A 15,837-nucleotide genomic window follows, 5' to 3' on the forward strand; every position below is an offset into this window, starting at 1 on the left:
TTTCTTTTCTATTTGGCTTTATTATAGTATGTCCTAATGTGACAAGGAAAATGTTATCTGAATATTTTTGTGCCGTCAGTATGATGTGGACAACACATATTTGCTAGACAGAGGCCTACCAAGTAAAAACTTTGATCTGGATTTTGCTGGTCATATTTGTTCTGAACAATGCTACATTACTAATTCCATTGATTTTAGGGTGCAGAGTAATACGAGGACTCACTTTTCCTGCATGGGTTTTTCTCTGCAAATATCAAGAATCTTATAAATGTAGGATGGGGGGCTTAATTGTGGCCTATAATGTTTTGAAGCGCAAAGAATTTTCAGAATATGCAATTTCTGAGTTACCCAACATCATGATTTAAGGTTTTGTATTATATTTTGCTTGCAAACATTTTCAGACATGAAAGAAAACATAGAACACACATGAGAAAAAGATTAAAGAAATATAATATGCCAAATATTTGTACAGATACACACAGTATAAAAAGCCTCATAAACTGAATCAACTAAGTCTGCATATCAAACTAATGAAGAGCATAGGGCAGGAGTTATAACATCTAATGTTTTTTATCCTCGGCTAAATTCACTTTTGTTTCTGCATTACAGAAATCTCACCTATATCAATAGCAGCTTGGCATGTAGATCAGGTGAAAAATATGAAATAGTGATCAACCATGTAGCTTGAAAACTATAATGAACAAACATAACAATGCTACAATATATAGTATTACCACTATAGCACACGCTATGGACCAAATCCTGTTCTTCTTTATTCTCACAGAGCAACTGCTATAACTAATTGGAGTAACAGATCATCTAGTCCAGTGTCCTGTTTCTGACAGGGGCCAGCCCCAGATGTTCAAGTGGAAGGTACAAAAAACACACAATAAAATTGTGGAGTAACCTTCTCATTAGAAATGTTTCTGTCTAATCCCACCAGTTAGCATTTGTGTTATGCTCAAGAGCATGGGGAAATTTACTGCAAATTCTCTCCTGCTGTATATAAAAGGATTTTTTTTTCATTAGTCAAGTTAATGTCTGTTTTACTTAATCCTATGAAACGTTTGGTCTTGAAGAGTTCTTGTAGCAATGAGTTCTTCAGTATTCTGAATCAGTTTGAAGTAGGCTGCTGTTCAAATATGCTGCTGTAGAATAAATAAAAGAATTTGGCCATATAGACTGCAACATACCCAAATGCAGGAAAAAAAAAATCATACCCAAGCAAACATATTCTATGGCTCAACCCTCAGCAATTCATCTATCGAGTTATCCAGTTCCAAGTGTAGTTTCACTCGATTAGCATTTTACACATGTTTACACTGGTCAACAGAGAAGATTTGGAAATCAAAGCAACAGCTTACACCTATCTTTAAAATAAAATCAGGCAATCTTTTGAAAAAGTATTATTGAACAGAAAAAAAAAGTCACTCTTAGAATGTGACACATATCAATGGATACATAAGTCAATTACATTAGCAAAAAGACTGTCTATACATCTAAGAAAAAAGAAAGCAAAGGAAGAAAATTTACCAATTTCTAATGCTGAGAGAGAGAAGAAAGCTACAGAAGAGAGAGAATGACAGCATAAATGGTGTTGTTTATACAATATTAAAAAGAATCTTGCAAGCTTTTGTGCAGCATTTCAATTCAACAAGTTTCATTTTAAGACATATTAAATAGCTTTTGCTTTTCATATAGCAACTACATGATAGCTTACTTCCACATACTGTACGTAAGAGTAAAGTGGAAGTGCACAGGTCTGGACAGAAAAGAAATGCACACGAAACATATCCACCTGGTTCTTTGAGATGTATCCATTTACCAAAACGAATGGGTGGAAACTACATGGGGGAGATGCTTTGTGCCTGTTGCAGGCTTAGATTTAGGGAAACATGGGGTCTCGCCAATTCGCAAGCCAGGCCACGAGACCAAGGGCATTTACACTCATATGAAAACCTGTGTCTAGTGACTAGAGTCATTTTGTCTGTCTGTGGGGAGAATCCAGACCGTGCAAGCCCACTGCTTGGGGGGGGGGGCACTTGAAGAACATCTTATAACGCCCCCTGTGATGTGTATATATACAGGTTTACAGGGGTGTAGGTTGTAGCCATGTTGGTCCCGGGATATAGGCAGACAAGGTTCTTTGGGTGAATCTGATATCTCTTATTAGACCAACTTAAACAGTTGGGGGAAAAAAAATTAGCAAGCTTTCGGCAGGTTGCGGAAGTCTCTGCAGTTGGTGTGAAATGGGCTGGGGCGGGGAGGGGGGCTTTGCCATGGCCACAGTGCCACCCCACAAAAGCAGAGCATGCCTCACCCTGCGAGCCGCCTGGAGAGGTCGCTGGAGCTGGCTTGAGTGGGGTGGCGGCTGCGTGACGCGGGCTCTGCCCGCAGGGGAAGGACGAAGCAGCACCAAGGCGAGGAGGCGGTGGGGCGAGGCATCGCTGTGCGGGACACTGGGCACGGGGCCCGCCGGGAGGGGAGCGGGCAGATGACAGCCGGGGGAGAGAGGGGGGGGAACCGGATCGCCTGGGCGTGCACCCCCGGGGGCTGAGCAGGGCACGGACTCCTCAGCCCTGCTGCAGGCCGGGGTGCCCCCCGCCCCGCTCCCGCAGCGCGGGCTCTGAGCGGCTGGGGAGGATCTGCCCCTGCGGGGCAGGCGCTGGGCGCGGCTTGCGGGGGGCTTTCCCCCCCGGCTCAGCTGAGAGCACCCCCCCCCCACCTCCACTGCAAAAGCAACATCGGAGCTACTCGGGTGCCGGCAGGAGCGATCCGCGTCGGGCAAGCCGCCACCCGCCGCCCCGGGGCTGGGGGGCAGCCGCCGCCGAGAGGGGGCGCCCGGGCAGCCGGGACGGGACCTACCTGCCGGAGCGCTCCGGAGCCGCATCGCCCGGCCTCGCGCTGCCCACGGCCGGGCACTGAAGCCACCCTCGCTCGTCTCCCTGGAGCAGCTGGGAGCCGCAGGGCCAGGCTTGGACCCGCCAGCGCTGCCGATGTGAATCCAGGACTTCGCAGAACCAGAGTTAAAACTAGAAAGCCGCAATAATTATTATTATTATTATTATTATTATTTTAATAAATACAACCGCTCTTATAACAAGTTCTTATCAGCGGGTTGCACCGGACTTGGCAAACAAGCTTTTTCTTTCTGTCTTCTCTTTTTTTTTTTTTTTTTTTTTTTTTTTTACCTTTTAAACAAATAATTCATTAGGTAATTAAATTCAAGTGAGATTACTCTAATTAAATATACACTGCTGTCGAATCATAATTTCTACGTGGCCTAGTTAAAGACGAACGATCTCTTCTTATTCCTGACCAAAAAAAAAAAAAAGCTTTAAAAGAATTCCCCAGTGACTGGAATAATAGATTTATACACCACCGTGCAGAGGTCATTTCAAGAAAGAAGAGACACCAAACACAACATAAAGGGACTTTTCATGTCTAGAGATACTAGAATTTCAGGTTTTATTGCTCGAAGTTCTATTAAAGGACTTTGTGGAACCTAGGAGGAAATCAAAATTATCTTTCAAAAGGCGATAAGTTATATAAATATGTGCACAAACAGAAATGTGTCTCTGAAGGTATTAGTTCTGCATAATTTCAGATGAGTAGCTACTAGGCCTCAAAGGAAACAGTGCATCTTGAAATGCTCTGAAGGCTTACATTGGCCAAAATAAGGCAGGACTTTAGCGAAATTAGAAGTAACTTTGTAGCCAACGTTGTGCTATATGTCCTGGTTCCCTTTAATAGCATTAGGAGTTCAAACCATAAAGACTAATCTGGAGAGTGGAAGTTCCTGCTCTCTGCTTTGATCTCCTTCCTCTTGGCTGTTTAAAGCTGACAGTTTGGCTGAATGGCATTCACTGCTTTCATTTGTAAGACATGAGTTTCCTAGTGTTCCAGAGCTAGCAGCTACACCTGTACTGCAGGAATTTACATTGCATTGCTCCAGGATGGCATTGATTTGGGACGGGTGAAATACAAACACAAACTAATTAAAAACTGCATAATGCAGCCCTACAGGAACAAGACAGAAAAACAAATAAATACAACTGCAGCTGGCACAGCAATTGTGCCTCTGCCCCCAAGCAACAGTCTGGTGACAAAATTATAAACCTTAAAAATCTCACATAATTGCTGTTGATCATTTGGAAGACGGAATGGAAATGATTTTGGTAATTAAGTACAGGACTATCGACTATTCATAGATAGATAGATAGATAGATAGATAGATAGATAGATAGATAGATAGATAGATAGATAGATAGATTCCATATATTTGTAGATAGATTTGCATACCCAGGGATATGTGTGTATACTTTTAACAGGGGTTTTGGTTGTAGCCGTGCTGGTCTAAGGACATAAGCAGGCAAGGTTCTTTGAGTAGATGTGATACCTAATAAAAAGATTAAAAAAATAAAAAAAGATAAAAGTTTAATGGAAGATATCTCATCTACTTAAAGAACCTTGCCTGCCTATAATTTTAACAAGCATGATTTTTTTAAAGTATGAAAGCTACTTACTATAACTAGTACCAATTATTATATTAAAACAGATCACGATAATGTATTATTTTAAAGTCCGATAGAAATATTTTCTTTTCAGCTGTAAAATAAAGAAGTGGATGTTTTCTGTAAAAGAACCTGCTCGTTTTTCTGAGAACTTCGTTCCCCGCAAGTTTCCTCCCAATATTAACTGGGGTATATTCAGATATCCTGGTTGGGAGAGTGGTGCAAGAATTTGCTCTCTCTCTTTCTCCTGTGTATTTTAAAATTAAAATCACAAGAGTGTCCTGCTTGCTATTTTGCACGGAACTGGACAAACCAAACTGTTTTTTGAACCAGTCGGAGGTTGCACGACTGAAATTTAGCTGGAGGTGTGTGGCTTATTTAACATAAACCTTCTTGGGAGGTGGGGGGGGAGCGGGGGGGGGGGGGCGTGAACAAGGGAGTCTGGAGCTCAGGAGATGCTTCGCCTCCCCGCCTGTAATTGTTTGACACATGCCTTGTTGTCACAAAGTGGGGTTGTTTCCCAGCCCCTGCTGGAAAAAGGTGCACAGTAATAATGAGTGTTTAACAAGGCTCATAAATCAGGGCTGATGAGAAAGAAGCGTTGTGCACCGCTCTCGGGCTGGGCGCACCAGGAAGACAGGGCCTGGCTGTAGATGGCCAACGAGAAAGAAAAAAAATCACAGGGTCGATTGACATGTTACCAGGGTGCTCGGGAAGGGGAAGGGCGCGATCTCACCTGAAACAAGTCTCTGGCTAACTAAATAATAATAATAATGATGATGATGATGATACGGGCAGTGGAAACTCAGCTGATCCAGAGAGCTGACAGCATAATTGCAATCGAAGCGAGATCTATGAAATGAATGGGTTCAGTTCTGCACAAACGGATCTTTCAGCTGTACCGATCCGACAGAGAGGAGAGGGGGTGGTTTTCAGATGACACATGCCGGGCATTGAAACAGAGAAGAAGTTACAGGCTTTCGTTTTAGTCGGAGTCACCCAGAAAAGAAAGAAAATGGCAAGAAGTTCAAAACTAGGCAGAACACCGTCCCCTCCCTTCTCGTGTCAGCAGTGCTAACTCAGACCCAAAGGAGAAGGAAACCCCTTAGAAAGACTTGCTCGCAGTTCAATATAAAGTTTTCTTCTCTAGCCACTAGCAGTGAGTTTCGGCAAACAAACCTGCCGCCCGGGGTGTGTGTGTGTGTGTGTGTGTGTGTGTGTGTGTGTGTGTGTGTGTGTGTGTATCTGCATTTGGGCATGTATGTGTATATACAAGGCACAAATGTGTGTATCCGTGTGCAAGTTCGCTTGGCGACCCGGAGACCAGTAACTGTCTCAACTCCATTCTCAAATTGCGCTCTGCTTAGCATCCAGAGTTAGGTGTCTCCTTTCAACATCTCTGTCATCTCAATGTGGGGATATTTTCAGCGGTTTATCACTGCCATCTCCAGCCCTGCACATTTCCAGCAGGTTATCACAACCGCCAGTCCCCCGCGCTGATGTGTTGGGCTGATTACCATCAGGACCCTGAGACACTTGGTGCGGATTCCCAGCACTGCAATATCCACTCCGAGGACATCTGGAGCAGATCAAAATCACTGACTTCATTTTTTAGTAGGGCCAGTGTTAAAGCTGCACATAGCCTGTCTTGCAAACAGCCCCTGGAGCCGATGCCTGCAGAAGCAGCCTCTAGTTAAAATTCGGCCAGGCAGCGACCCCTATGTCTGGATTTACATTTCTTATCGGACCCCAATCTACACTGATTTGTTAATAACCAAAAATAAATAAAAAAATGAAAATTTAAAAAAGGAAGAAAGAAAGGACAAGAAAAGAAAAAGAAAATCTCCTGGCGGTGGATACAACGCTTTGAGAGACTGGAGGACCCCACTGTCTTAGGCAAACTCATTCGCAGAAGGGCTTTTGTAAAGTGAAATGTATCTGCCCAATAATCTTTGAATGCTGGAAGCGTGACCATTGGGGTCGATTTATTTTAAACACTATGCAATTTATTTTAAACAATTACCCTAAGCATAATCACATTAGAGTCAACGCTGTCAGCCATTCCCCTCGTGCTTGTTTTCCTAGGTACAGCCGCTCTCCAATGGAAAGTTGACTGCGTTTAACTCTAACCCCAGTGCCTTTCTTTGCTACGTGACTGATTGTTTTTCGCCCTTAAAATGTGGTTAGCTAATGAATTGGCACTGTGCTCTTTCTGCTCGGCTTTGGTTGAATTTGAAGGAGTCGTTCAAACACTCCTAGCAGAGGATCTCAAAAAAACAGGCTGGAGATATACATAAATATGTATGCATGGATTTAACACGAGGCATCTAGCAGGCGAGACAGCCTTCATTTATACATTATATATTAAAGCATGGCTGTGTGTATACAGCCGTGCTTTCATATATAGATAGATCTGCCTATCTAGATATAGATATATAGATAAATACATAGATATACAGAAATCTATATAGATGTATAAATATATCATTTATATATTATATATTGAAGCACTGCTATGTGTATACAGCAGTGCTTTAATATATATGTAGATATATAGATAGATATACATATCTATATAGATAGATGTTATTTATAAGATATATGAAAGCATTGCTACGTGTTTACAGCAGTGCTTTAACATATATGTAGATAGATTTATCTATATATATATAGAGATATAAATAACTATATAGATAGATATATCATATATATGTTATACATTAAAGCACTGCTATGTGTATACAGCAGTGCTTTAATATATATGTAGATAGATTTATCTATCTAACTATATATAGATAGCTAGATATATAGATAGATATCAACATCTATATAGATAGATATATAATTTATATGTTATATATGAAAGTACGGCTGTGTGTATACACACTTTATATATAAAGATATATAGATATACAAAAATAAACAGCAGTGCTTTAATTCTACCAAGTGAAAAATGTCAGGCTAATTATTGGAGGAGGGTCTCACCAACCTTTGTGACTCTTGTGGGTCTAGCTGGAGGCAGGGAAGGGTGGTCCTGGCTCACCTAAACAGCTGCTGCTGAGGTTGGTGATTTTCCGTACAGTTTTGTTCTGTGAGGATTTTTTTTTTTTTTGACTGTGAATAAGCTCCTGCCATAGGTCTTGTATGGGGGGAGGAAGGGGAGGAGGAGGAGGAGGAGGGGGAAAATAAACCCAGAATCTCCCAGACCTGCCATAAACTGATTTTCAGGCTAAGTAGCTTAGTGTAGCAGCTCGGGTCCCTAGCTTACTTGCACAAGGGAAAGGGGAAAAAAAATTAAAAGGGGTTTTGCAAGGTAGACTGCTAGGCTGATTTAGCCAGCTGTCTGGGATGGACGATGCCCCGCGTAGGAGCAGGTCTCTGCTCCTCTTGCCCATCTACCTCGAGGGGAACTTTGCAAAAGGGCAACAAAACTCTCCTCCAGCCTTGCAACTTTCCTCGCCCTCTGCGTGTCTCCAACCCCTTCCGCCCTCCACCATCACCCCACCCCGAGCCTCCCAGCCCAGCAGTGCCACGGGTGGGACGACACCTCCCGGGTTTGATATGTTGAAATCTCCCAAATGCACGTTTTTAAATCCCCCGCCTCCCCCCAGTTGGCCCCGGGAAGATGCTGCCTGATGGAAAAGCAGGCGAGGCAGTTGTGTGCAGCGCTCCGAGCAGGCTGGGGGTGGGGAAGGCTGGGGGAGGGGAGGACTCTCGGAAACCTCTCTGGATGCACATTCCCCCCAGCCCTAAGCCGCTAAGAAGATTCCGGCGGTGTCCGGGGCTCATCCTACCTTTATTTACCTGTAACCTTGTAATGTGACACTGCGCTTCGCCCAGCCCCGCGGTTGTTTCCCCAGGCTGGGGGAGCCTTGTAGGGGGGTGGGTGGGGGCACTCCTGCCTCTTCGGGCCCCCTTCGATCGGAGGTTGGGAGCTCTCTGCTTGCCTGGCGAGCGGGGCAGGCGGCCGGCTCGGGGGCCCAGAGGCTCGCTAGAGCGCGGGGAGGAAGCGATCCTGCCTGCCCCGGGCTGGCGGGCGGCAGCCGGCGGGGCTCGAGCCGATCGCCGCTTTCCGTCGGGCATGCAACCCCTCCGTCTGTCCTGGCCCCAGGAGGAGGGGAGCCAGAGCTCCAGGGCCCCTACCCTGCCCTGCCGCCCGGCGCGCAGGTGGGGCTGAGCCGCGGGGCCCCGGGAAGGCCCCGATCAGGGCGGGGGGAGCAGAGGCGGAGAGGGACCTCCGCGTCCTAGCGGGCAGCGCGGGCCGGGCAGGAGCAGCCCTGCCCCGGGACTGGGGCAGATCTCGCCTGCCACTGAGCAGGGCCCCTCTCCTGGAGGCAGGGCGGGGGGGGGGGGCGGGGTGCAGGAGCCTTGCCAGCTGCCCGAGAAGCCAGGTTTCTCAGCCCAGGAGAAGGCAAGGAGAAGGTCTGGAGCAGCTAAAGAGTAGTCTGGCAGCACCTCGAGCCCCCCGCGGCGCGGGACTGGCTGGGAACCTGGAAAGTTTGGATAAGCCCGGGGTGTTTGGTGCTCCCAGCTCGGCTGCTGATTTGCTGCTCTTAGCTCTTCCTGATGGCCTGGTAGTTGTTGCCGCGCTGCTGATATTGTCACCCAATGTCACGCAGTTGGCAGGAGGAGGAGATGGGGAGGGGGGAGCAGCAGTCATTTATTTGAACCAAAGATTTCTAGGAAGAGCTGCTGGAAGCGGCTAGAGGAGGCGTGTATGTGTGTATGCATGTGTGTGTGTGGCTGTATGTATGTGTATGCATGTGTGCGTGTATGGATATGTGGGCGTCTGCATGCACATGTGTGTATGCATGTGCGTGCGTGTGGCTTTATGTATATGTGAGTGTCTGTATGCATATGTGTGCGTGCGTATGTGTGAATGTATGTGTATGTAGTGTTGTGCTGGTCGTTCTAGGTAGTTTGGGGTTTCTCCTCTTTTTGAGGGGTTCTTTTGGTGGCCCCGCCGCCTGGCTGCTAAAACCCCGTCCTCCCACGGCCACTCTCATTTGTTCCTGAGCCCGGCGACGACGAGAGGGACTCAGTGTTAAAGGTGGAGAAAAAAAAAAAAAAAAAAGAAAAGAAAAGAAAAAAAAACCCCAGCAGCACCGTTGTTTTGTTTTGGTTTTTTTTTTTCTTTTTCTTTTTTTTTTTTTGTTAAAAGGGGACACACTAAGGCTGCGGAACAGCAAAACCCCAATGTTGGACAGCTGTAAAATCGTGTAGACAGGTTGTCATACAGCAGTGGGGGCTTTTCTGAAAGGAGCCCATTGCTAAACATTAAATACACACACAGCCGAGCACGGCAGCTGCGCGGGCGCACACGCACGCACGCACACACACACACACACACACACACACACACACACACACACACATCAAGGCAAGTAGCCCAGGCAGGGCTGCGCACCACGTGCTTCGCCGAGGGGGGTGGGTGGGGGCGCGGGGCGGGGCTTGCGGCTCAAGTGGGTGCCAATCAAAGCATCAACTTCAAATTGTATCTGAAAGATCAGCCTAGGACCTAAGGGCAGGCACATCAGTTGGAGCTCAATTGTTGATCAGATCACATCTAAGGGATTTAGGAGCGCAGGAGCGCCGAGATTTGAGGACGGGCACCCCCACCCCCGGCAGCCGTCCGCCCTCCTCCTCCTCGTCCTCCGCCTCCCGCGGCACACCTCTGGCAGAGGCAGAGGCAGCTGCAGAGTGCGGCGCGGAGCGGAGCGCGGACGACCAGAGCGAGCCTTGCCCGGCTGCGGCGCGCCAGAGGGGGAGCGGCAGAGCCCGAGCCCGGGGCCTCCCGCCCGGCCCGCGTCCCCGCCTCCCGCCCGCTCGCCGCTGCGACCCTGCGGCCGCCGGCCCGGAGATGTCCTTCCCCCAGCTGGGCTACCCGCAGTACCTCAGCGCCAGCCAGGCGGTCTACGGCAGCGACCGGCCCGGGGTGCTGGCCGCCGCCGCCGCCGCTGCAGCCGCCGCCGCCGCCGCCTCCGGCCGGCCCGGGGGCGCCGAGCTGGGGAGCGGCTCGGCCGCTGTCACCTCCGTGCTGGGCATGTACGCCAGCCCCTACAGCGCCCCCAACTACAGCGCCTTCCTGCCCTACACCGCGGATCTCAGCCTCTTCTCGCAGATGGTGAGTGCTCGGCGCGGCCCGGCCCGGCCCGGCCCGGCCCGGCTGCTGCCCGCACTTGGCGGCCGGCGGAGCGGTGCGGGGCACGGGGCCGGGGCAGGCGGGGTGCAGGAGACAGTGGGTGTGTGAGAGTGCTGGAAGGGGGGGGGGGGGGGCTGCTCTAGGCACAAGACAGAGGCAAAACTCCACCTCGTTTTCTTCTTGGCAGTGAATTTGCTGCGCAGGAGTCCTGGGCTTGTTGTCGGATCGCCCTAGCAACTCGCCAGTGGTTTTTTGTTTTTGTTTTTTTTTCTCCCTTCTTTTCTTTTCTGGTGTTGGGTTTTTTGCTTTTTTTTAACCTGCTTCTACATCATGCCCCTCTTTCCCCCCGCTCCTTGTAAGGTTCTTCTTCTTTGACGTGGAGCTAGGGACAGGTCCTGCGTATATATCTAGATAAACCCGGGGTGCATCCCGGCGAGCTGGTGCTTTCGCGTGCTCGAGCCCATTTTCCTGGACGTTGAAACCCTCCCGGCAGCCGGCGTGAACTTTCCTATGGGAAGTTTCACAGATTTCCTTGGTGCCTCTTCTCGCCTGAGGTTGTGCATGGAGGCAGAGAAGCGCCTTGTCGGCATCTCGAAAACAACTGATCGTTAGATTTTTTTCCACCTCGGGATTAGGATGGTGATCCACCATTATTTTTTGTTTCCTAGAGAATTGACCCCGTGCAAAGTCAAGCAGATCAGTTTGCTAACTCTTTTACCCATGACTTTGTTGCAACGAGCGTGTGGCTAGGAAGTCACATTCGTCAGTTCCTGACGGAGGATGCTCTTAGTTTTTACTTCTTAAAGCACCTTTAAGCTTCCCCCCCCCCCACCCCTTTATTCTGATTGCTCTCCTGCCCCCTCCCTCAAGAAGGTAGAGGTTGTGAATATTTATAACTACGAGCACGAAAGGAGTCTATTGTGCTCGTTTGGATTTGCGTCTTTAATTACTTTCTGAACAAGAAGAGACAACTGAACTAAGGTCGTTTTATGGTGCGGTTATTTCCCAGGGATTTTTTTTAAAAACCCCAGAAAAATTCTCTCTATTTTGGTGATGTAGTAAAAGTTTGCCACAGAGTGATTACAAGTGGGTCCTTCCCAAGAATTCCTGACGGAGATTGCAGAGAAATAGCATTTCAGCAACCAGGACAAAAAGCAGCAGAGTCAAGGCAACCTAGAAAGCCTGCTTTTTACCAAATTATAGTTTAAAAAAAAATGCACCCTGCCTTTTAAAGATGGCATTCCTCCCTTTGTGTACACGCCTCCCTACAAAAATAAAATACCTGCTTCTTTTCAGGTGCCAGCCCAAGTTATATTCATTTCTTTGCAAAGGCATTCGATAGGGGCTTTTTGTGAAAAAAATAAGGTGCTTTGAATGTTTGTTTTCCTAAGGCTTGCATGAGGTTTTGCAAAGGTCGAGGCTCTTGAATATGGGCAGGAAGAAATAGAGCAAAGCTGAACTGAGCGAAATGAGGGGAAGAACAGGCGGTTTTGAATATTGAAACATTTGAAGAATATCCCTAGTCCGTGCTCTTCTTGATTTCTTTGTGCTTGTAAGCAAGGGACATTCTTTAAATCAAAGATGAAACGGGATGGCAATATCCCGAATAAATGTCCAGGCTGTTCGTGTGATTTGGAAAGCAAGAGGTAAAAGATGTGAATATCTGAACAATTCGCCGCAATAATGAGGCCTAATGAGGTGGTTAGTAAGATAAAATGGTATTTACCAAAACACCTGATCGGATAATTTGACTCGCTTGTGTTTTACTACAGAGGATAAAAAGACTATTGATTGTAAATAAATCACCGCCTCTAATCGCTCGCAAACAATTTGTGTTTGCTCCTCTCAGATCAAAGTAAAACTTAACAGATAAAGTAAAGTGCGGACATCTATCCTAGCAAGCGTGAGCCAGGCTCCAGAGTAACGGCTCCTTTCTAACAAGTTAATATTTTACAGCAGCCGGGCGGGGGCTGCGTTTGTGTGTGGGTGAAACGTCCTACATTTTAGTGGTCTCGTATTGAGCGATTGGGAACTGCCTGGGACCACTTGGATATTTTCGGGGGCCGCTTTTTGCAGGCAGGGTTGTGGCTAGGTAAAAAAAGAAGGCTTTGGGGGCGTTTGTGCCAGTCCCTCGGCTCTTTGGAGATCAGGTCGAAGGTGATGTGCTGGTGTCTGAAACGTGCTACCCCTAGCTGGAGAGGCTTGTGCGGGGAGAGCTCTCTTTTTTGTGTGTGTGTGTGGCTGGCTGCTGGTTTGAAACGCGCAGGAAAATGGTGCGGTCGGGGTGAAGGCGAGAAGATGGCATTGGCTTCGCTGGGGCTGGGGTGGCGGGACAGAAAAGGCGCCCCATGTTGAGTATCGGGAAGGGGAGGCCTCCGGGACCCTCGCGTTGCACCCAGAGCGGTGCGGGGCATGTGCGGAGACGGGCGGGGGTGGGGGGGCAGGCTGCTGGGAAGAGTCAGAGGGACCCTCACTCATTCTCCCCCCCCCCCATCCTTCCTCCTTGTCCGGCTGTGTTGCAGGGCTCCCAGTACGAGCTGAAGGATAACCCGGGGGTCCACCCTGCCACCTTCGCTGCCCACAATGCCCACGGCTACTACCCCTACGGGCAGTTCCAGTACGGGGACCCGGGGCGGCCCAAGAACGCCACCCGCGAGAGCACCAGCACGCTCAAGGCCTGGCTCAACGAGCACCGCAAGAACCCCTACCCCACCAAGGGCGAGAAGATCATGCTGGCCATCATCACCAAGATGACCCTCACGCAGGTCTCCACCTGGTTCGCCAACGCCCGGCGCCGGCTCAAGAAGGAGAACAAGGTGACCTGGGGCTCGCGGAGCAAGGACCAGGAGGACCCCGCGCTCTTCGGCAGCGACACGGAGGGCGACCCCGAGAAGACGGAGGACGACGAGGAGATCGACCTGGAGAGCATCGACATCGACAAGATCGACGAGAACGACGGCGAGCAGAGCAACGAGGACGACGAGGACAAGGCGGAGCTGCTGCGGCCGGCCGGGCACGCCGACCCGCTGGGCAAGGACAAGGAGCCCGACGGGCTCAAGCCCCGCGACGCCCTCGGCCTGGCCAAGGAGCCGGCGGACAGCAGCACCCGCCTGGCCAGCCCCGGCGCGCCCAGCAGCCTGCAGGGCCCGGCGCACAGCAAGCCCAAGATCTGGTCCCTGGCCGAGACGGCCACCAGCCCCGACGGCGCGCTCAAGTCCTCGCCGCCGCCCGCCGCCGCCGCGCCGGTGGCCCCCGCGGCCCCGCAGCTGCAGCACCCCGCCTTCCTCCCCAGCCACGGACTCTACACCTGCCAGATCGGCAAGTTCCACAACTGGACAAACGGGGCTTTCCTTACGCAGAGCTCCCTCTTGAACGTACGCTCCCTCTTGGGGGTAAACCACCACCACGCGGCCCATCACAACCACCACCTCCAGGCCCAGCAGCAGCAGCAGCAGCAGCCGGCCGTGCTGGCGGCCACCCTGGGGGCCCTGAGCGGCGACAAGGCTTCAGAGCGGACCAGCCCCAAGCACATAGGTAAGGGCTGCGCGGCCACCCGGCCCCTAAGCCCCTTAGATCTAGGACCCGGGGCTGCTGGACGGGCCTCCGGCTCAGAAACGCCCCTGCTTTGGGTTGCAGAGCCGGCTCCCGGCTTCAGGGCGAGGGAGGGGTTGAGAACATCCTCGATCTGCTTTGGAAAAAAACACATCCTTAGTTCAGAAATCAGATGTGGATTCAGGCACCTCTCTCTGCTCAGCGCTGGGAGCAGGGGGTGTGGCAGGAGGGGGGGGGGAGTGCATGTGTGTCTCTGTGCTTGGGTATCTTGTTCTAAGATGTTTCTTCCTTGTGATTTCCCCCCCACTACCCTCCAGAAAGAGAAAATGTACCAAGAACTGATTCCCCACCTCCGCAGTTAAAATCGCCTTTCCAGCCTGTCCGTGACAAGTGAGTGGTTGTTTTTGTTTTTATTCCACTTTAGGAACATTACTTATGCGGAACAGAGTGTTTGAATAAAGACAGATTATAACACCTCATCATCACCATAATCATCCATATTAAAAAAAAAAAAGGAGAGCAATAATGAAGCATTTCCTGCTGTGAGCCTTTCAGAGTTAGAATAAATTACAGCTGCCCATTGCCAGGCCGTAAGTTTCTGAAACTTAACAAACCTCAAATATCCTGTGGCATTTATGTTCTGGATTGAACACTGCTCGAGTTAGCTTACCCCAGGATCTTTTACAGCAGCGGGCAGGCGGTACTTCCACCAAGTCTTCTACTCATAGATTATTACATCTTTTTCTTCCTGCAGCTCTTTGGCTCAGCAAGAGGGAACACCGCGAATTTTAACAGCTCTCCCTTCTGCTTGATTTAAATGGTTCCGTGAAAAAAAAAAATTACAGAGACTGGTATAAAGGACACACACACACACACACACACACACACAAAAAGGAAACGATATAAACGACTCCCATCAATCTCTTTTTGCAATAAGATGGTGCAAACCCATAAAAGCGATTACACAAATCTGTAGATGGAGTCCCCTCTTCCTTGTACCATTTCAGAGCGTGTTATTCTAACCATTCTTGGATTATTTGTTTGGTAAATGTTTCCCATGTGTTTGTGGGGGGTTTTTTTGGGTTTTTTTTTTTCTTTCTGTATATAGAGTGATTTCAGATTGTAAATAGCGCGTCAGCAAAACTTGTCTAAATCATATATTTTTGTCTAATAAACTAAATGAAATTATGAACTCTCCTCAGGTATGTATTTTGTTGTGGCAGAATTTAAACTGAAGATTTCAAATCTATTCAAACGTTTATTATTTCCTTCCTAAGTATTTGAGGATATTTTCTACCCTTAGGTAATTTTACTTCAAAATACCAAACTGAGGCTTTGGCTTTAGTATTAGAGAGAGAGGAGTTTTCTCCAAGCTCAGCTGCGAATGTTGTATTGCATACATGCAAACAGAAAGATTTGAGTGCAATTTCTTGGTAGCTAGCTAAGTGAGAATTATCCTCTCAGTTAGCAGAAGATAACATGCTCTGGCTCAATCGTTTTCAAAAGTAAAAGTGATTTGAGTTCCTATTTGATACAATGATTTTTTTTTTAAGTGAAAGCCAGAAGTTTTTTCTCACTGCCCTAAGACTATAAGCTCAGTTTCAAAATCAGTACATGAATTAAGTCTCT

At 48.6% G+C, this 15,837-nt stretch overlaps 1 protein-coding gene and 1 long non-coding RNA gene across 5 annotated transcripts; one reads left to right on the top strand and one right to left on the bottom strand.

Annotated features, from left to right (window-relative positions):
* Positions 1–433: 433 nt before the first annotated feature.
* LOC109284044 (hypothetical protein) lies at positions 434–9,572 on the bottom strand. Of its 3 annotated transcripts, none has more exons than XR_009460890.1 (3): positions 8,319–9,572; positions 2,866–3,032; positions 434–1,148 (listed from the first exon to the last, which is right to left on the bottom strand). It is a non-coding gene; the product is annotated as a hypothetical protein (long non-coding RNA). The 3 variants fall into 3 exon arrangements; XR_002091361.2 differs by lacking the exon at positions 8,319–9,572 and adding an exon at positions 7,504–7,963; XR_002091362.2 differs by lacking the exon at positions 8,319–9,572 and adding an exon at positions 4,303–4,461.
* A 438-nt stretch (positions 9,573–10,010) lies between these two features.
* Positions 10,011–15,400, top strand: IRX1 (iroquois homeobox 1). Of its 2 annotated transcripts, XM_059724469.1 has the most exons (4): positions 10,014–10,638; positions 13,179–14,190; positions 14,526–14,598; positions 14,963–15,400. In XM_059724469.1, exons 1-4 carry the CDS (start codon positions 10,375–10,377, stop codon positions 15,018–15,020), a joined length of 1,407 nt encoding a protein of 468 aa, XP_059580452.1. In that variant the 5' UTR covers positions 10,014–10,374; the 3' UTR covers positions 15,021–15,400. The 2 variants fall into 2 exon arrangements, with proteins under 2 accessions (XP_059580453.1, XP_059580452.1); XM_059724470.1 differs by lacking the exon at positions 14,526–14,598 and having other exon boundaries at positions 10,011–10,638; positions 14,633–15,400.
* The last annotated feature ends 437 nt before the right edge of the window (positions 15,401–15,837 follow it).

The sequence above is a fragment of the Alligator mississippiensis genome, chromosome 3, assembly GCF_030867095.1.
Source record: "Alligator mississippiensis isolate rAllMis1 chromosome 3, rAllMis1, whole genome shotgun sequence".
In the NCBI taxonomy this organism is placed as follows: Eukaryota; Metazoa; Chordata; order Crocodylia; family Alligatoridae; genus Alligator; species Alligator mississippiensis.

What these genes read in the sequence shown, in the direction of transcription:
- IRX1 (XM_059724469.1), top strand. Translation starts at nt 10,375, where the DNA reads ATGTCCTTCCCCCAGCTGGGCTACCCGCAGTACCTCAGCGCCAGCCAG. An exon ending in TCAGCCTCTTCTCGCAGATG is followed by an intron (nt 10,639 to 13,178) that starts GTGAGTGCTCGG and finishes GCTGTGTTGCAG; the next exon opens with GGCTCCCAGTACGAGCTGAA. An exon ending in TTCCAGCCTGTCCGTGACAA is followed by an intron (nt 14,599 to 14,962) that starts GTGAGTGGTTGT and finishes TTCTTCCTGCAG; the next exon opens with CTCTTTGGCTCAGCAAGAGG.